The sequence below is a fragment of the Mustela nigripes genome, chromosome 7, assembly GCF_022355385.1.
Source record: "Mustela nigripes isolate SB6536 chromosome 7, MUSNIG.SB6536, whole genome shotgun sequence".
Lineage (NCBI taxonomy): Eukaryota > Metazoa > Chordata > Mammalia > Carnivora > Mustelidae > Mustela > Mustela nigripes.
In genome coordinates, this window is record NC_081563.1 from 36,974,724 (window position 1) to 36,995,869 (window position 21,146).

At 41.7% G+C, this 21,146-nt stretch overlaps 1 protein-coding gene across 1 annotated transcript in view; it reads left to right on the forward strand.

The window, feature by feature from the left end:
- The window catches only part of MERTK (MER proto-oncogene, tyrosine kinase), a 112,459-nt gene that overhangs the window by 54,031 nt on the left and 37,282 nt on the right, over positions 1 to 21,146 (forward strand). The window contains exons 5-8 of the mRNA XM_059405602.1: positions 5,779 to 5,865; positions 9,344 to 9,459; positions 14,940 to 15,123; positions 19,638 to 19,789. Coding sequence (XP_059261585.1) covers positions 5,779 to 5,865; positions 9,344 to 9,459; positions 14,940 to 15,123; positions 19,638 to 19,789 — 539 coding nt within the window. The remainder of the gene's footprint in view (positions 1 to 5,778; positions 5,866 to 9,343; positions 9,460 to 14,939; positions 15,124 to 19,637; positions 19,790 to 21,146) is intronic.

The window sequence follows — 21,146 nt, forward strand, 5'->3', positions numbered from 1 at the left end:
AGCCCACTTCCCAACCCATCCCTGGCCCTCTGATCCTTTTCTGTTTTTCCATGGCATTAATCACCTTCTGATAGAGCATGAAGCTTACTTATTTATCAAGGTTATTCCTTCTTACCCACTACCCCCTGTGAGAATATGAGCTCTGTAAAGGCAGGGATCTCTTTTATTCATGGATATACCCCAAGTGCCTGAGAAAATGTCTGACACCTAGTAAGTATTCAGTAAATATGTGTTGAATGAATGAATTCAGGGCAGAGAGTGTGTTCCAACTTCCTTTATGCAAAATGTCCTTCCCTTGCTTTGCCTCTTTTGCTCTAGGGGGTAAAAAAAAAAAAAAAGGAAAGAGAAAGGGCTGCTTATCCAGAACTTAAGAATTGGCCCAACTGGTGCTCTTAGAAGTTGCTTTCTTAGCAATTCTGATTGTCCTTCCCTTGAGGGAACATCCTGTTCCTGAATGTTCTTTAAAAGTAGCTTTCAGACCCTGTTTCAGAGGCTGTCTTTTTTTTTTTAAACAAGCAGACCAAGCAAGAGGGCCATGAACGTCAGGAGTTGGGTGGGATGTGACCGAGTACACAGAGGGGGTGGCCCACTGGAGGAGGACATGGCTCAGAAAGACAGGAGGCTCCAGTTACCAGGGTCACTCCAGAGGGAGTGGGTAGTAGGGTGGGGACTTAAGGGGGTGGATGGCTTTTTTTCCCTGGAAAGCCACAAGGGCTGGGGCTATAAAACTTCAAGGTCTATTCCAGTCTGGGTATTGTTCACCCAGACAGAGAAGTGGAAAGGAAAGTGAGAGGCAACAAACAGTCTTTCCCAACACACGCTAGTTGTCATATCCAACCCAGGCTCTTCCATGAGTCTGTAGCCCAGAGGTGCCATTAAACCAAGGTAGTATATATAACTGAATACATTAAGCAAAGACGATTACATTTTGCCTTCAGTTTGGGCCCATCCACCTGGGGAGAAAGTTAACTTTGGTTTGAACCAGTTTCCCCTTCTGGCTGCTGCCGTCTGTTTGGCCTGGGGACATGAATCACTTCAGCGCATAGACAGAACTGCTGGAATAGGTGGTTTAGCTACTTCTGGGGAATTCTTACTAATGCTGATATCTCCTGCCGGAGAATTTGCTAGAGATTGTCTTCCTGACTTTGTGCCCACTTTGAAAAGAAACACAAAAAGGAAAAGCGACTTCCCACTTAACATCATGTTCCTGACAAGCAGTTTCACTTTCAGCATTGACAAACTTTGCAGCTCTGAAGAATAGTGGGCCCCAAGTTGTCTTACTTAGGGATCTATAGCTGGTCAGTAGATCTCATGAAATGAATCCGTCCTCTTGGGTTTTTTTTGTTTTTTTGGGGGGGGCTCCTGGAAGGCCTGGAATGTGATCTGTATCTTGTACTCAAGTGTTTCCCAAGAGTTTTGACAAGAGTCATTAAAGTCAAATAACTGTGTCTGGCTTGACTATATAAAAAATATAGGTTGCATAACAACTCTCTGTATTTTCTGATTGAGCCAAAGCCAGTTTTTCTAAATATAAGCCAGATTTTGCGCATTCGTGGAGACTGGTGTAATGGGCATCCTATTTGAAAGCTTATGACTTGGAAGGCTAAAGGTGATTCTTCAGCATGAAAACCAAAGTGTCACAGGTTGGACTGTGAAATAATAGTCCCCAGCATGGATGCCAGGCAGTGGCTTTGAGGGATGAGGTCTTGATCCTCATCTGGAATGTATCCGTCTTCCTTGTAAAGTTAATGCCTGACAAAGTGCCAGGAATCCAAATCTCTCCACCTTGCAAAAGAAGAAGGACCTCGCCCTGACTTATCTGGAGTCACTACAGGGCACCAGTTCTCAAATGCTTTGGTCTCAAGATCCCTTTACAGACTTAGAAATTATTGTGGACCAAAGAGATTTGTTTATGTGAGTTCTATCTGTTGATAAGTACTGAATTAGAAACTAAAACAAAAACTTTTAGAGCATAAAAATACATAAGCACGTACTCAGTTACCTGATAGAACTACTATTAGCATCATCACACAACATACAGCCTCTGGAACATTCTGAAACATTGCATCCTGAGAGCATGAAAGTGAAAAGGACTTTCTTATCATTATTGTTAGTGTTATTATTTTTATTATTATGACAAAAATAGTGTCATTAGGGCTCCTAAGTGTCAATTAGGGCTCCTAAGAGGGCCTCTGAGATCCTTTCTCTAGGAGTCTCTAGACCACAGTTTGAGAGTGGCTTCTATAGTGTATTGGTTCAAGGTTAAGAAATTTCCAGATCACTACCTAAAAGATTCCAAATTTTGTTCAGCCAAGGACTTGCCCTCCTAGTAAAATTTTACTGTGTATGTTTAAGAATTATATGCATTGTCAGAGCATCTGAGTGGCTCAGTCAATTAAGCATCTACCTCTTGATCTTGGCTTAGGTCTTAATCTCAGGGCCATGTGTTCAAGCCCCACACTGAGCTCCATGCTGGGCATGGAGCCTACTTAAAAAAAGAAAAAAAAGAATTATATATATTGTCTTGTTGGATTGTGCCCTAATAATAGTTGTGAAGATAATTGATCTAGAAGAAATCTTTTTTCCAATTTCAGCATGTATGTGTATTTTTGTTGCCAAGAAGTGTTGTAGGGTGATGAATCATGACTTCCAAACCCACATAATTATGCCATCTGGATAAAATTCTGCAGGGAAAGTAGAAAATCATGATGGAACACTTCTGGTAGCTGAGAGAAAATTGTTTCATTGGATAATGCTGGGTCTCCCATCCCAATCATGGGTACACTATAGAAGTGCCTTTAAAGGAATTTTACTTAAAATGTCAGAGAACCTGAAATTACATTCTTTGCAGCCCTTTAAATCATAAAAAATTTAAGGTACAAACCTCAACATTTTATGAGAGACCACATATATTTTTCAAAGTTATTTGGGAGGAATACAAGCAGAACATACAAGACCCCTGAGGCAGGGTATTCAAGGGTGTCCTTTTATAGGTGTGGATACTGGATTTGAGAGAAGTATTCCTCTTCAGTGAAACAAATCTATTTTTTTTAAAGCCATCGCACAAACTGTTAGCAGTTTCATCCATCACTCAAAAGGGAGGGACCAAAAATGTGAAGTGATGGCTCCTATCTGAAATTTTAGTTTCCTAGCTCTTAGAATTGTCAAAATTGAAGCCATTTAGTTAGGATTTTCCTCCATTCTGAGGGAAATACTCCTCACCTCAGAAAATGAAAATACCTGAAGTATCTATCCTATTCTGACAGAACCTTATTTCAGAGAAGTGAAAAGTCACCATAGAATTGTAGGACAGAGACGCACAGCTTTGTTTTTTTTTTTTGGAGAGACCCTGTCTAGTCAGCAGAATTCAGGCGCCTGGACTAACTTCTATCTGGATGGAAAAGAACAGAGCCCCAACAGCGCTGGTTTTTCTGTGCACTTCTAACCCTCAAGAGAAGAGCGAACATAAAATAGGGATCATGTTTACATTTCTTAGAACTTCTCCCATGCGGTTCTCTGGCCACTTGGACCAGCCTTGGGCTGGCCTTCCCTTGGCAGCTTGTTCCTCCCTGATTTTTCAAATTTTTAATTACTGTTAGTGACAAGCTTTGAATTTTAAAATTATCAGTTGGAGAATTTCCTGTATAGTGGGTAGAAGAAAACAGAGTAAGGTTTTCAGGCAGGAAGTGAATGGAGGTCTAATTTCAAGAAGTTTTTCTTTCTCTAGTTCATGATGTGAATTCTGTGCCAAAGACACCTTTGTGCACCAGAGACAGAGAAGTTTCCAGAATCTACTAGATGGTACATATGGCTGTGCTTTAAAAAAAACAAAAACAAAACAAAATTTTTAATTTTAGAATAGTCTTAGATTTTAGGAATCATAGAGATAATACAGATTTTCCCATAAACCCCACTTACACGTTCTCCCATTAGTAACATCTTACATTAGTGTGATGTATTTGCTATAATCAGTGAACCAATGAACATCATTATTAACTCAAGTCTATATTCAGATTTCCTTAGTTTTTACCTAATACCCTTGTATGGTTCAATGATTTCATCCAGGATTTAGTGGTCTTGTCTCCTTCAGCTCCTCTTGGTTGTGACAGTTTCTCAAACTTTCCTTGTTTTTAATTGTCTTGACAGTTTTGAGGAATACTGGTCAGATTTCTTATAGAACACGTCACCGTTTGAACTGTCTGATACTTCCCTCCTGATGAGACTTGGGTTGTGTGTTTTTGGAAGGAAGATTGCAGAGGGGAAGTGCCATTTTCATTACATCATATCAAGGACACATTCTGTCAACGTGACTTAGTGGTGTTGACCTTGGTCCTGTGGCCAAAGTAGCGTTTATCATTTTCTCCACGCTAAAGTTTTAAAAAAAATAAATAAAGTTTTGCTTTTATTTCCTTTTCATACTGTCCTCTTCGGAAGGAGGTCACTTTGTGCAGCCTATGCCTAAGGGGTTGGGAATTATGATCCTCCCCCTTGAGGGCAGAGAATCCACATAAATTATTTGGAATTCTTCTTCATAGGAAACTTGTTTTTTCCTTCCCATTGTTTAATCATTTATTTATCTCAGTATAAATACTGAGAAGCCACTTGTGAATATTTATTTTATACTTTGGTTTACAATCCGAGGCTACTTCATTTATTTTCTTGCTCAAACTGTTCCAGCTTTGGATACTAGGAGGAGTTCTTTCCGTTGGTTTCATGTCTCTGTCATTCCCCCATCACTCTGTGTGTGTGTGTGCTTGTATGCGCGCGCGCGTGTGTGCATACCACATGACATTTGTGTTAAATTTGTTCTAGGCTCCTCTCATCTGTTTCCTGCTCCAATCTGAGAAATCAACCATTTCTCCAATGAGTTCTGGTTCCTTTTATTGGCAAATAGTATTAGAAACCAATATCTGAATTATCTCTCCTTTCTATTTAAAATTAATAAATCAACTAGTTTTTTTTTTTAATTTCTAAGATGTTTTCAAACCTCTGAAATGATAGAATTTTTCTTCATTCAGCACTAGTGTCTTCTCTTCAGGTAATAATAATGTCTTGTGTTTATGTAATAATTCTTTATGAATTGTTACTTTTTTTCAGAATTTTTAAAATGTATTTTATTTATTTATTTGAGAAAGAGAGAACAGGAGCAGGGGGAAGGGGTAGAGGGAGAGGAAGAAGCAGGCTTCCTGCTGAGCTGGGAGCCCGAAGCAGGGCTTGATTCCAGGGCCAGAGATCATGACCCACGCCGAAGGCAGACACTTCACCGACTGAGCCATCCAGGCACCCCTAATTTTCACTTTTAAAAATGGATTCATTACGACGGACCACCTGAAATTAAGCACTGTGACTTTCATCCTGCTATGTCTGGTCTTCTGAAATGTCATTAGTGTGTGATGTCGTATGTACTTGTGGCTAAGCAGCACACGGTTGTCCAGATGACCCTCAGGCAGCGCTCTTCTTGACATTGGGGCCACTGATTAGCCGAAATTTAAGTCTAAAATTACTGCTTTTGTTATCTAACGTCTCACCCCCCGGGAAAAATAAAACACTTAAATGAAGAACAGCTGCCTTTAGGCCCATGGTTGACTTGCTCCTGGTAGCTAGGGTTCAATCCCAGGTTTGTGTTTCAGCCACCAGCATAGTTTTAAAATTAACTTTGCATTTATGGCCTGAAGTCATGAACCAAAAAGTAAAAGAATGCTAAAACAACCCTCGGATTCTGGTGAGCTGCAGCCTGTTCTCTGTGAGCCTGGTCTCATGACTCCCCTTCCATTCCAGGTCTGACGGAGACAGCCGTCTTCAGTTGTGAGGCTCACAACGACAAAGGGCTGACCGTGTCCAAGGGTGTGCAGATCAACATCAAAGGTAAGCACTGTGGCGAAGTCAGCAGCAGGAGCTCTGCAGCCAGATATCTGAGTTTGAACCCTGTCTTCCCTTGGACAAGTCACTTAACCTCTCTGGCTTCAGTATAAAAGAGGGATGATTACATATTTCTACATATTTTTGAGGCTTAAATGAGATAATGCAAGTTAAAAGCAACCAAAACAGTGCCTGGTGCCTAAGTCTTTGATAAATATTAGCTCATTTCGTTCTGCTTAGTCTAAGAAAATAGGCTGAGATGTCTACCCTCCATCTTCTTTGCTCCTGTTTTCACCTTGCCCTCTCCCACCTTGAATTAGTCCCTGTTACCCCTTGAAGAGCCCCCACGGGTAGGGGCAGCTTAGGGCATTGATCGAAGGAATGGGCTCTGGGTAGCTGGGGCTGACACAAGTCTCCCTTAGCTGCTGCCCTAAGAGGAGAGAAAGGAGGGGAGAGCCCAGAGCTCCTATGTCTCTTCCTCCAAATGTCCTTGTTGCCTCTGAGCTGGGCCATAACATAATGGGGGACCTGTCTTGGTAGGTCCCCATGCTAGTGGAGACATTCCAATCCAACTGTCTGCCTCTTCCTCCTGCCTCTCGGGGATCAAAGTTATTTTTATTTTATTTTATTTATTTATTTGACAGAGAGAGAGAGATCACAAGTAGGCAGAGAGGCAGGCAGAGAGAGAGGTGGAAGCAGGCTCCCTGCCGAGCAGAGAGTCCGATGTGGGGCTCGATCCCAGGACTCTGGGATCATGACCTGAGCCGAAGGCAGAGGCTTTAACCCACTGAGCCACCCAGGTGCCCCGGGATCAAAGTTATTTAATTGAAATGAAGTACTGTCATTTTAACCCTTTTCAAATCATCTTTCTTACTTTCTGTCATAGAAACTCAAGCGAATTTTATGTTTTAGTATTTGTGGTTTTTTAAATATTTATTTATTTATTTGAGAGAGTGAGAGAGCATGAGTGGGGGAAGAGGAAGGCAGAAGGAGTGGGAGAAGCAAACTCCCCACTGAACAGAGAGCCCACCTTGATCCCAGGACCCCAAGATCATGACCTGAGCCAAAGGCAGATACTTGGCCAGCAGAGCCACCCAAGCATGTCTATTTGTTCTTATTTTAAATATTGAAAAGCAAATACTGGTTCCATATTTCTTTTGGTTTTAATCTTGAGGGAATAACACAAGGGAAAAGCAGAATGTGTTTAATAATGAGTTAAAAATTAGGTAATATATTGGGGTGCCTGGGTGGCTCAGTGGGTTAAGCCTCTACCTTCGGCTCAGGTCATGATCTCAGGGTCCTGGGATCGAGCCCCATATTGGGCTCTCTGCTTGGTGGGGGGCCTGCTTCCTCCTCTCTCTCTGCCTGCCTCTCTGTCTACTTGAGATCTCTCTCTGTCAAATAAATAAATAAAATCTTTTTTTTAAAAAGTTAGGTAATATACAGCTGGGGACTCAATATTACCAAAGAAGTTATACTTTAAAAAGATGCTATGGTGGCACCTGGGTAGCTCAAGTTGGTTAACACCTAACTGGATCTCAGCTCAGGTCTTGATCCCAGGGTTGTGAATTCAGGCCCCACATTGGGCTGCACACTGGGCATGGAGCCAACTTTTTAAAAGTAAATAAATAAAATTAAAAAAAATCAAAAGATGCTGATGTGTCTTTTTGGCACATCAACTAGATGAAGGCGATGAGGGGACATTCTCTAAAAGTTCATTGGAAGAAAAAAAAAGAGCAAACTGCAACTTACTCCTGGAGGAACTGTATAACTTCCTTCCTCATTATGAGTCTCATTATTACAGTTTTCAAAAGCAATGTTGGGAATTTCAGGAATTCATGGGTAGGCGTAAATTTATAAAGACTATTTTCATGAAGTGTAAACACCTTAAAATTGAAACATTTATAAAATGAGAGACACTTTTTAAAATTTTATGCTTCACACAGAACTTAGCTTTTTTTTCTTTTTTTCTTTTTATCAGTTCTCTTTTGAAAACTTCTGTCTGCTTTTCATTATTTAAACATTGATGTCAAAGCCACCAAGACTCCCTTCTTCTAATCTGTTCCTAACTATAATATATGTAGCCAAATTATGATCTGGAAAGGCATACATTTTAGGACAATTCTACAAGTAATCTATTTAGGGAAGTGAGTCAAACAAAATGCTGATTCTTTGCCACTCACCAAGCTATGTGTCTGCAAGTACACAGAAACTCCTGAATATGGTACCTGGCGTACTTCTCATGGTCTCAGCTCTCCTTCCCCTGATCTTCTGTTCACGCTGTCATTGCTTCCCCTCCGGCACACCTCCCCCAACCCTCCTCCATGTGTTAACCTTCTTAATCTTCCCCGCAGCCCCATGGAGCAGGGCTGTTACCATCCCCACTAAAAGAAGAAGGAACGGAGTTTAGAAAGGTCATTTAACCATGACCCGGGCCACACAGCCAGCCAGGCAGTAACCAGACTCCCCTGTCCCTGCTGGTGCTCACACTAATGTGCTTGCTGCCGCTTGCCACCAGCCTCCAGTGTCCTACTGAGGGACACGTGTGAGTTCAAGTCCCCGTTCTGCTGCTTACAAGCTCTGTGATCTTCAGCATGTTTTTACCTTCTCTGATTCTCAGTATCCTCATCCATAAATGAGGATCGTGAGACCGCCTACCTCTCTGACAGGGTTTTAGTGATGACGAAACAAAGCGAAGTCCGTAACGGGCTGACTCATTGTAAGCGTGTGAAAACAACATTTTTGCTTATAAATGTGATTATGACTCTTAATTCAGAAGTAAAATTAGCCCAAAATAAGATCCCCAAACTCCAGATCCTTCTTAGATTCGAATTAAGATATGTAACCATGTCCCACCACGTGGCCACGTCCCACACATGGCCAAGTCGTTGCACACTTTATGCCTCCAGGCCCAGCAGTTACAGTTGGATCTTTTGCTTGAACTGATTTCTCACCTGTTTCCTTGGCCTGGATAGCTGCTCCCCACTCTGCCACACACCCACACTCATGCTCCCTTCTAGTCCCGGCATGGGGCTCTCATCGTCAGGTAATGTGAGTCTCCACTCCTCAAGCAAAAGCTGCACAAGAATAGGGCTATGGCTCTGTTTGGGGGAGTCGGGGGGATGGATGTAGAGCTCCAGCACCCAGGAACGTGCCCGCATGCAGGAGGGCAGTGACCACGAGCTCAGTGAAGGAAATAGACATCTCTTCATCCTTTTCCAGCTAAGGTCTCACTTCATCAGGCAGCCGGAAAGCAGGTCTATGCTCCACTCCTCTGGCCTAGGCAGCAGTGTTTCATCACCAGAAGACCTGTCTATAAGCTAATATGCTTAGTCTCAGGCCTAATGCAGCTTCTTTTTCAAACTTGGGTCAAATTTTCTTAATTTTAAGAAATGGAAACAAGCATGATATTTTGTTTGTTTGGTAGCTGTGGCCACCTGTGGTTTATAACTGTGTTTGTATGTGTGTCTTTATTTCTGTGTAGCAATTCCCTCCCCACCAACTGAAGTCATTGTCTACAACAGCACCGCACACAGCATGCTCATCTCCTGGGTCCCAGGTTTTGATGGATACTCCCCATTCAGGAATTGCAGCGTTCAGGTAAACCAGCAGGATGAAGAAAGAATGGGCTGTGTGGTGCTCTAAGGGTCTACTTGATCTTTCTTCCTCCTTGGCCTTTCTTAGTGCGAAGGCCTCCAACACCTCTGTTCAGAAGTCTCTTGACCCCTTCCCTGCTCAGTGTCTGCCACACACGCCCCATTCTGTGGTGTTCTGCCCCAGGATGCTGTTTCCTTTCTCCTCATGGTTCAGGACCCAACCAGAAGGGAAACAGGTTTCCAGGACAGAACGACATGAGACCAAGGAGAATTAATTTTTAAGGTATAAAAACACATCCCTAAATTAATACCGGCTTGTGATCAGGAGTTCTGGGAAGCCAAGAACTCCTCATCCTGTCTCCTCCTGGGCCAGTGACTGTGAAGGACAGGCAAGCATGAGATGGGTCATTTTTGCTGTCAGATGTAATACCTTGGCCCCTGGCTCCCAGGACAACCTGGGCATTACAGACCTTGCAAAGTCTTTTCCCTTTTTTTAACCACTACCCAAAAGTGGTGAGAAAGAATGCTGTAAGAAATACAGGCCAGCCATCCTAAAATGGTACCTTGCCATGATGTAGGCCCTGCTTTGAGTGTTAATTTCATCAAAATGGAAAGGGTAGCAGTAACACTACCATTTATTGAGTGCTCACGATGACCAGGGACTTTGCAGACATTATCTTACTTAAAACCCACACCAGCACTGCAGGCTCAGAATGCTCACAGAACCTATGAGTGGCAAAGCCAGAATTCAAAGCCAGAAAGTTCTGATGTCAAAAACAGTGCTCAAAACCATCCCTTCTTCCATGTCTTAGAAGAGAAATTATTTCTGGGAGCAGGTAGTCAAAATGTGTGGATTGTCCACTGAAAGCATCAATGTCTTCTGCCCTGCATGTTGTCACACAGTAGGGTCAGAAATTGTTCTTAGTTTCATAAATGTCTGGCCTTACTAGCTGAAAACATGTTAACCTGACACCTGCCATTCATGCTAGCTCAACTTGAAGCAGTGACTTCTAAAGAATTTTATATGTTGACAACCAGATGTTTTTAATACCAAACAGAATTAGTTACTCTGTTTTTACTGCCTCCCACTCTTGTCTAACAGCTGTTCCTTCTCTGGAAAGTGAAAACATTCTATTATCCCCGAAATAGTCTCCACCCTCACCTCACCAGCTCTAGCTTTACTTAATTCTTGCCCCACTTTATGTGTAAATCTCCTAAGGGCGGGTAAGTGTTAGGGATTATTATGTCTACAAAGTCCTCACCAGGGATATCTGTTTTTTCTGGGCAGCTTTTTCTGAGATTTCTTTCACAGACCATAATATTCACCCATTTAAAGGGTATAATGTTGATGTCCCCGTTCGGCTCAGTTGGGAGAGCATGCAGTCTTGATTTTGGGGTCGTGAGTTTGAGCCCCATGTTGGGTGTAGAGATTACTTAAATACGCTTTAAAAAATAAAGTGTATAATGTTCTTCGCTATGTTCCCAGAGGTGTGCAGCCATCACCATTGTCTAATTGTGGCTATATTCATAAAAGCTATTGTTCTATAGTTTTCTTGTGTTAGCTTTTTCTGGTTTTGGTGTCAGGGTGATACTCGTCTTACAGAATCATTGGGAGGTGTTCCCTCGACTTCTGTTCCTTGCAAGAGTTTGTGGAAGATTGATGTGAATTCCTTAAATATTTGGTCGAAATCAACAGTGAAGCTGTCTGGTCCTGAGGTTTTCTTTGTGGAGGTTTTTTGAATACTAACTCAGTCTTTTTACTTGGTATGCATCTACTTAGATTTTCTATTTCTTCCTGAGTCAGTTTTGATAGTTTATGTGTTTCTAGGAGTGTGTCCATTTCCTCTGGGTTATCTAATTTGTTGGTATACAATTGCTTATAATATTCCGTTATAAGCTTTTTTATTTCTTTGAGGTTAGTAGTAATGTCCCCTTTCATTCCTGATTTTAATACAAGTTTTCCCTTCTTTTCTTCTATGTGCATTGGGTTAATTTGCTCTCTCTCTTTTTTTTTTTTTTAAGTTTCTTAAGGTAGAAGGCTGGGTAATTTATTTGAAATTTCTTCTTCTTTAATATAAGCATTTATAGGGGCACCTGGGTGGCTCAGTTGTTAAGCATCTGCCTTCGGCTCAGGTCATGATCCCAGGGGGAAGCCTGCTTCTCCCTCTCCCCCTGCTTGTGTTTCCTCTCTCTCTGTGTCTCTCTCTGCGTCTTTCTCTGCCAAATAATAAAAAAAAAAAAAAACTTAAAAAAATATATATACATATATATAAGCATTTATACCATACATTTCCTTCTAAGCATTGTGTTAGCTGCATCACGTAGGTTTGGGTATTTGGGCCTTTTTTTCCCATTCATCTCAAGTTTTTTGGTTATTTTCCTTATGATTTCTTTCTTTCTTTCTATCTATCTATCTTTCTTTCTTTTTCTATCGGTTATTCAGAACTGTGTTAAATTTTCACATACTTGTGAATTTCTCAAGTCATCTTCTTTTGCTTATTTTTAATGTTATTCCATCACATTTGGAGGCTGTACTTAATCTGATTTTCAGTCTTTTACATTAACTACAGTTTGTTTTATGACCTAGCATTTGTTCTGCCCTGGAGAATGTTCCGTGTGTAGGGGAAGGTATAATTGGCTGTGTTTGGGTAGAATGTTTTATACATCTTGTAGATATAGTTAGTTTATAGTCTTGTTTCCTTCGTCTATTTCTTTGATCCTCTGCCGAGTGGTTTTATCTGTTATTGAAACGGAATTAGGGTCTCAACTGTTGTTTTTGAGTTGCCTTTCTCCCTTCAATCTCATCAGTTTTTGCTTCTTGTATTCCAGGGCTCTGTTATTAGGAACATCCAGGGCCAGTTTCCCTCTATAGATATAACTATATCTACATATCTAGAGATCTAGAGATCTGTAGTTGTACATGTATAACCAAGGCATGGACCAATCCTTTTTAAAACTGCTGCTGAGCCGTATGAAGAGTCCAAGAGGACACGAGGCTCCTGCTTACATGAGTATGGTTGCCTTTGGGGAGACTTTGTAGGCGACTTCTGCCACCACCTTGAGTGAGTAGGTCTCAGAGTGGACAGGAGGTAGAGTAGGGTGGTAGGAAGGTCTGAAAACATCAGGTCACCCCTGAAGGTAGAAGATGATCACACACATCTGTTTTCTCTCTCTCTTTTTGCCTCAGCTTTGGGCAGCCACGGCATGAGCGACAATCATCCAGTCCCTGGATGATCATCCAGTCCGGTCATTACAGGCCCTCCTTGCCCACCTTGGATCCTGTGGTGCCAGACATGGTTATTCTGTCTTTTTCCCACCAATCTCCCTTCACCCATAAGAATACAGTTATTTTACAAGTTAAATTCTAGGAGCAATATTGCGACATACCTGTATATATAATTATTTGTTGTTCATCTGAAATACAAATATAATTGGCTATCCTGTTTTCTCTGACCGGTCCTAGCAGGGTTAGTCAGGAGTGGCTGTAGAAATGAGACTTCTTTATTCTGCAGGTTAACAATGTATTCCCACTTCTGAAGGAACCAAGCATAGTTTTGTAGCATGTCCCCAGTCCCTTACAATTTTAAACTCTGACTTGGTAACAAATGAATGTTTTGGACAAGATTCAGATCCATGCACTAGCAGACACACCCTCTCACTTCCTTTGGTCCTGATGTTAGTTCCTTTCTTCACCCATTTTTGGGCCGCATACACCATTTCTATTTTTAACTCTCCCACGTACTTCTTGCTATTTCGTGCCCTCTTTTCCCCTAGGACCCACTGAGAAGGACTTATAAAAAGCCTGTCTTCTTCCAGCAGTGTGTTCTCGAAGAGCGTCGCTGTGCCTGGAAATGCTCCACGCATTGCTCCGGAAATGGGGCAGGGGTGGAGAGCCAAAGGTTTCCTCCACCTTAGTTGCAGGGGTTGGTCACCAGGAAGTAGGTGCATACTCTATAAAGTGAAGAAACAAAAAGTAAGTTCTGCCAGCGGCCACCACCAAGATAAGCACGTAACTCTTTGTTTCTCCTCTGGTGGTTCCTCAGGCCAAATGGTACTTTTGTCACCCAGTGGAGTCTGCGGGTCTGAGTCAGAGGTGAGACTTGGCCCCCACGCCACCCTTGCAATATCCGCTAGGGGATTTAGAATTCCGAAATGTTATTTATGGCCCCTTGGCCTAAATTTCAACACATATATCCTGAAATAACAGCTTTGGGTATCCATGCCCCATGACTGCAAGCCCATTATTATTAGGAATATGTACAGGGTTTAGGATTTTTTTTCCCCCCCGGTTAGTTTTGGTTACTTGTGTTTTATTCAGTATCACTTTCTCTTTTCTGACTTTATAAGTACTTATATATTGAAGAGATTTTGAAACACATGTAGAGGGGAAAAAAGCATTCTCTCTTATTCCCATTTCTAGAAAGGAAATATGCTTAAGGAAAAATGTAGAAGTTTGGCCTAGATTTTTTGCACAGAGGACATCTGGAGACGGATGCGGGGAGACTGGTAGAGCTTACGGAGAGAAAGATGAAGGGAAAGAACTCAGAGCAAAGGGCTAAGATGCTTTCATGAGATTTGGAGAAAGGTTTGTTGGGTGAGGAGCAAATGACCCTTCCCTGTATCTATGCACCAAATAATGTCAGAAAATGCACATTCTCTGCATATGCTTTTGGACTTGAATTTATATTGGGGTTGGAGTAGGGGTTAAAAAAAAAAAAAAGAGGACATGCTAGAATTTACCTCAAGGCAAGAGCAGAGTTCATCAGGTTGCATAATGAAAAGAAATACGTGGGGCGCCTGGGTGGCTCAGTGGGTTAAAGCCTCTGCCTTTGGCTCAGGTCATGATCCCGGGGTCCTGGGATCAAGCCCTGCATTGGGCTCCCTGCTCAGCAGGGAGCCTGCTTCCCTCTCTCTCTCTCTGCCTGCCTCTCTGGCTACTTGTGATCTCTGTCTGTCAAATAAATAAATAAAATCTTTAAAAAAAAATACAAAATAAAAACAGAAATCTTGTATCCCAGCCCCTAAAGTAGGATTTGGGAAATGTTCTCTGTAAAGGACCAGATAGTAAATATTTTAGGTTTTGGTCCCACACAGGATGTCGGTTGTCTTTGGAGTGTGTTCTCTGAAACAGCTGGAAGAAGAAATCAAGAACTGAGATGGTTCTGAGAAAGGAAGGGCTATTTCATCATTTTTCCTCTTATATATTACCATCATTAGAATATTGTAAAGGTCGCCATTTGCTCTGTTACCTGTCACAGTGAGAATGCTTGTTTTTGGCGTGTTACACGTGTCCTCGGTGGCTGCTCCAGTAGCATGACTAACACACAGTAACGCTGGTGGGGAAATTAGTGTGTAGCCCGAAAGGAAGCAGGTACTTCCCCTCAGTGGAGAGGAAGAGCCACGTGCACTGAATGCAGCAGTGCTCCAGGTCTTGCATTCCCACCACCTTACTAATGCCTGTCCACATTTTTACTCCTCACTTAGGTCAAGGAAGTTGATCCGCTGACTAATGGCTCGGTCATGATTTTTAACACCTCGGCTTCACCACATCTGTATCAAATAGAGCAGCTGCGAGCTCTGGCCAATTACAGCATTGGTGTATCCTGCATGAATGAAATTGGCTGGTCTGCAGTGAGCCCTTGGATTCTGGCCAGCACGACCGAAGGAGGTAATTCCTGGAGTTCAGAATAAATATTGCCCCTAATAGCATGTGATTAAACAAGTCCTTCCCGGTGGCCTTGAATTAGAGTTTCAACTTTGCTTTGTTTGGTCTTTGTTTCTGGACCATTTTATTTTACTGCGGTAGCCACTGAAGAAGATACTTCCTTCTTTTTAGTGACAAAACTTACACTTACTATGAACAGATAATGTGTTCTTTTACATAGGAAGATAATCACAACACACTTTATGGCATATATTATTTTAAGTTAAAATATAATAATATAAAAATTCTTCATCGTAGCATCAAGGTCAAGAAAAAATGAACGTGGGACACCTGGGTGGCTCAGTGGGTTAAGCCTCTGCCTTTAGCTCAGGTCATGATCTCTGGGTTCTGGGATCGAGTCCCTCATTGGGTTCTCTGCTTGGCTGGGAGCCTGCTTCCCCGCCCCCCCTCCGCTTGCTTCTCTGCCTACTTGTGATCTCTCTGTCAAATAAATAAATAAAATCTTTAAAAAAGAAAAAAAAAAGAAATAACATGAAGATGGTTCATGTTTACCAAATACCACGTGCCCGTCCCCACATTAGGTGCTATGCATGAATTATTTTATTTGCTCCTCAGAGAAGCCCAGTGAAGTAGGTTCTCTCTATGCTGACTTGCTCATAGCAAATTTTATTTATATCTTTAAACTTTAAAGAATTTTCCATTGTGCTCTTTTTGATTTCTGAGATTTTTGTTACCATCTATGAATATTGTATTCCTGTTAAATTCAGATCCACAATTTCTGTTCTTTCCCAATTTAGAGCTCTAGGTTGTAGAACGTCTTTCCTGCCCTTAACTCGGGCCTCACCTACTCAGTGCTCTAGTCATAATAGAGATGGGGGAGGAGGGCAGACAGGTCAAGATCAGAAATCTTCAGGGTGTAACCCTTGGACAAAATGACTCCCTGGTGCCAAAATTATAAGATGTCTTCTTCTCTCAAATGATAAAGAAAAGCCTTTGAGAACAGTTTTTATAGGCTGTGTTTCATTATCATTCAGTTCAAAAATACTTTCCTCACTTCTTCTTTGACCCATTAGTTATTTAGCTTATGTAACTTAGTTTCCAAATATTTCGGGGTTTTGCCCGAAATCTTTGTATTCCTGATTTCTGATTTCACTCTGCTGGTGCCTCAAAACATAATCTGTATCACTTACTTTGAAATATATTGAGACTCTTTCTCTGTGGCCCAGAACACATCTTTCCTGATAAGTGTATGGTGTGCTCTTGGAGAGAACGTGTGTTCTGTTCTTATTATATGGAGTAGTCTATAAATGTCAGCTTGGTTGAGTTGGTTGATAGTGTTTTTCATATTATATTCTTACTGCTTTTCTGCCTATTTCTATCAATTATTTAGAAAGAGACATTGAAATCCACAGTTATAATTTTGGGTTTATCCATTACTTTTTGATGCTCTGCCCGGTTTTGCTTCAAACATTCTGAAGCTCTGTTATTTTATGCATAGATGCTTAATACTCCTATGCTCTCCTAATAATTGGCCACCTTCTCATTATGAGATTGCTTCCTTTATCTTTGGTAGTATTATTTTCTGTAAGATCTACTTCGATATTAATGTAAGCCATTTTAACTTTATTTTGAATATGTGATATATCTTTGATTCCTCCTTATTTTTAATTTATTTGTATCTTTCTGTGTAACACAGAGTGATCCAAGTGTTTTGTTGGGACACCCCAAAGTGTCAACATTGGTTTTCTTTCCTCTGGGACCACTCACTTTCTCTAGCAAAGAAGTCCCCTGTTTCCCGCCTTAGGAATGTAAATATGGCTGCCGATACTCTAGGAGCCAGGTGAGGAGGAAGAGTGAGGCAGAGTCCTCCTTGTTCAGTGTACAAACTTCCACTTATTTCCCCAGTTGTCTGTCTGGCCTCTCATTGTGCCTTTATTCTGCCAGTGCCGGAAGGCCAAAGGTTTTTCAGTTCGGAGACCAAGGTGGCTTCCTGTCTCCAGGGGGATTTGGAAGGTGTCCCTGGCAGGTGTGTGGGAGTGGGTTAGAGGCATCTTGAGGACTAGCTACTTCCCAGTCAAACTTTCAATCTTCTGGTACCGGGGCCCACAGCGTCTGAGCCTCTCCATGTCATTTGGGGAGTACAGGCTTGCTGAATTAGTTACACCTTCTGTGTCTCTTTCTCAGCTTTCAAGTATATGTTGATGTTTCTTTTCCACTGTTGACTCTACTGTACCTTATGAGTTTATACTGTTTTAAATTCCTTAGTGTTATCATAGAGGGGTTTCATGAGGAGCAGACATAAAGACATGTTGAGGGGCCCCTGGGTGGCTCAGCTGGTTAGGCAACGGCTTTTGGTTCCCGTCGTGATCCCAGAGTCCTGGGATCAAGTCCTGCATCAGGCTTCCCCTGCTCTGAGGGAAGCCTGCCTCTCCCTCTCCTTTTCCTTCTCCCTGCTACTCCTCCTGCATGTGCTCTCTTTCTCTCTGTCAAATAAACAAATAAAAAATCTTAAGAAAAGAAAAAATGACATGTTGAATTGGCCACATTTATCCGGAAATTCTACAGCTGATTTGAAACTATATGACTCAGTTCACAACACAGCTTTAGCTGCATGACATTTCCTAAGTAGAAATGAAGGTTAGAGTACCCTTTTGTTTTCTTTTTAGACATATCAGAAATATATAACTTAATCTCCCCTAAATACAACTATAGGCAGTGGTTTGGCATGTATTACAGTTATTTTTATTTTTTCTGTATTTATATAAAACTTTTTAAAATTCTAAAGTGGATTGTTACATACCTTTTTTCAGTTTGATTTTTCCCTCCATTAGATATTTTTCATATCCACACACTTGATCTACCTAATTCTTTTCAGTGGCTGGGTAGCAAGTATTCCATTGGAAAATGTATCAAAATTTATTACATCATAGTTATTGACGGAGCATTACATTTATTCCTTTTTCTCATTATTTTGCTTCAGTAAATGTAATACAGGAGAATTTTTTAGATTAAATTTCTTTAAATAAAATACATGGTCAAAGAGCATATTATTTTCAGGTGGATTTTTTTTTAAAGATTATTTTTATTTATTTATTTATTTATTTTTAATTTTTATTTTTTAATTTTTTATAAACATATATTTTTATCCCCAGGGGTACAGGTCTGTGAATCGCCAGGTTTACACACTTCACAGCACTCACCAAAGCATATACCCTCCCCAGTGTCCATAACCCCACCCCCCCTCCCAGCCCCCCTCCCCCCAGCAATCCTCAGTTTGTTTTGTGAGATTAAGAGTCGCAGATTATTTATTTTTAAAAATTATTTATTTATTTGAGAGAGAGAGAGAGAGGCCGAGTACAAGGATGGGGAGAGTAAGAGGGAGGGAGAGGGAGAGAATCAGAAGCAGACTCTGCACTGAGCACTGAGCCCTATGCAGGGCTTGATCTCACACCCCTGAGATCATGACCTGAAGGGAAAGCAAGAGAGTCAGATACTTCACCCACTGAGCCACCCAGGTGCCCCCATGTTATTTTCAATTTTAATAGAGAATAGTCAGGTTCCTTGTTCCCAAAAAGTAATCTGGTAATGACCTTGACCTGTTTTCCAAATTATTTTGTACATATATATAATACATACATACTTTTTTCCCTAAGCACTATGACTTTTATCCTTGTATCCTCGTGAGAAATAACAGATAAGTGGGTATGTGACTTAAGCAGAACTTACTATAAACCAGAAAGTGAAAACCAGAATTAAATTTTATATTTTGACATCCAGGCATTACCATTTGATCTTCTGGTTTTTAATAATGAGATGTCTTACACACACACACTTCTTTTTTTTTAATTTTTTGACCGATTAGCTCAGTTCTCAGACCGTCAGTAACCTGCCTTTGGACTTTAAAATGGTGGCTCCCTGCCTTTGTACATCTCACATGACACAGAACTGATCTCCAGTCCATCTGGTTGACCCTCCACATCACAGGTGGAGAACTGGAGAGCCCTGTTCAAGTTGCTTCCCCAGGAGGAGACCAGGAGCACCACAACCTCCTTCCTTGCCTTTCCTTGTCTTTGTGATTTTAGTTTGGAAAAGTGCTTACTTTTTAAAAACTTATGTGGTATTTCAGGGGCACCTGGCTGGTGCAGTTGGTTAAGTGGTTGAGTGTTGGTTTCAGCTGAGGTCATGATCTTGGGGTCCTGGGATTCAGCCATGTGTTGGGCCCCACACTCAGTACCGAATCTGCCGTAGGATTCTCTCTCTCCCTCTGCCCTCCCCCCAACTTACTCTCCCGTGCTCTCTCTATATATAATAAATAAATAGATCTTTAAAAAATAATAAAACTTATGTGGTAATTCAATGCCCCTTACGTGAAAAGAGGGTGAAAATCTGCTATTAATCTCAGATTTTGAATGCTTGCCATAGAATATTTGAAAACCAAACATTTGGAAACTAAGAAGAAAATGTACCTCTGTGTACTTTTCTCTGTGGTCCCTCATTATTCTCTCTTTCTTTTGTAGCCCCTTCAGCAGCACCTTCGAATGTCACCACGTTTCTGAATGAGTCTAGTCATAAGGTGGACATCAGATGGGTCAAGCCTCCAATTAAGCGGCAGGAAGGGGAACTGCTGGGCTACCGGATCTCTCACATGTGGCAGAGTGCAGACACTTCTGTAAGTCTGATCTCTGAAGGAGTTCACTTGTCTCCTTAGATTTCCCCATTTAATCCTCTTGTAGAAGCTTTCCTTCTGTTATGAGAAGACCAGGAATTATCAAAGGAGGCCACCTTTCACTTAAGAGATAAAATTCCAGGGAATCTTTGGGGCTTTTCTCACTCACTCACTCATCCATTAATTTATGTATTCAGTAAATACGTGTAGAACCTATCTCTGTATCAGTTGATTCATGCATTCTGGGAACTTGGGCTCTTGTAGGAAGATAGTTGAGAACCACCCAGATAGATTTCGACCCACCCCAGGGTCGAAAAGCTGTGTGGTTTAGCAGTCCAGCCATTCATAGCCCCTTAGAAATTCCAGAAGATGCTTTTTTGAAGAAGATTGTCAAGGAAGAGCCCCAGCCTCCTAGAGAATGGCAAGGGGCAACCGGACTCCAGAGGATAGGGTTAAGTCAGCAACAGGCTGCCTTAATGCAGCTCCACAGAAGTAGGGACGATGTCTCCATATGGGTGGGTAGGCAGCTCCCAGACAGGCCCCCTTCCCACTTGGGAAAATGAAGAGAATTGAGGTGACACTGACTTCTTTGTGACACAGTGTCCTTGGAAAGGCAGAAGCACTGACTTCATCATCAGGACCATCTCTTTACCACCATCGTGCAAAGCCAACTTTTGCCTGATCAACCTGGTCCTGGAGATAGAGCAGATGTTAGCATCCTTGTGGCATTTGTGGGGGGCATCTCATGAAAGTAGTGTGGCTGCTTAGCAGGAGAGAGGGACAGAGTCAACAGCTGCCCCCACAGATGACATCCAAGCTTTGTTTCAGTCATTTTCCACCTCATGTCATCCAGCTTTATAGAGTATTTTTTTAAAAAGATTTTATTTATTTGAGAGAGAGAGAGAGAGGTCACAAGTAGGCAGAGAGAGAAGAGGAAGTAGGCTCCCTGCTGAGCAGAGAGCCTGATATGGGGCTCGATCTCAGGACCCTGAGACCATGACCTGAGCCGAAGGCACCCCCACTGAGCCACCCAGGCACCCCATGCGTCATCCAATTTTTCCCAAAACTGCTCTTTCCCCAAAGCACAGTGGGAATTTCTTCTTCTCCTTCTTTTCCTGACTCAGTTTACCTATCAGGAAGCAGACTCTTGGAAGCAGTAGGTGATTGGAGATAGGAAAAAGAAGAAGGCTTGAAGTCCATGACTTTTTGTGCCTCAGAGTGACAACAGAATGTTGTCTATACAAGTCAAACCCATGCTTAGGAGTGTTGCAGCCACAAAAGAAGTCTCTAGTCTCTTGGTCTTTGGGCCTAAGGCCTCTGTGTAGGGTGCTTCTTTGATTAACAGTATTTCCACAGTGGC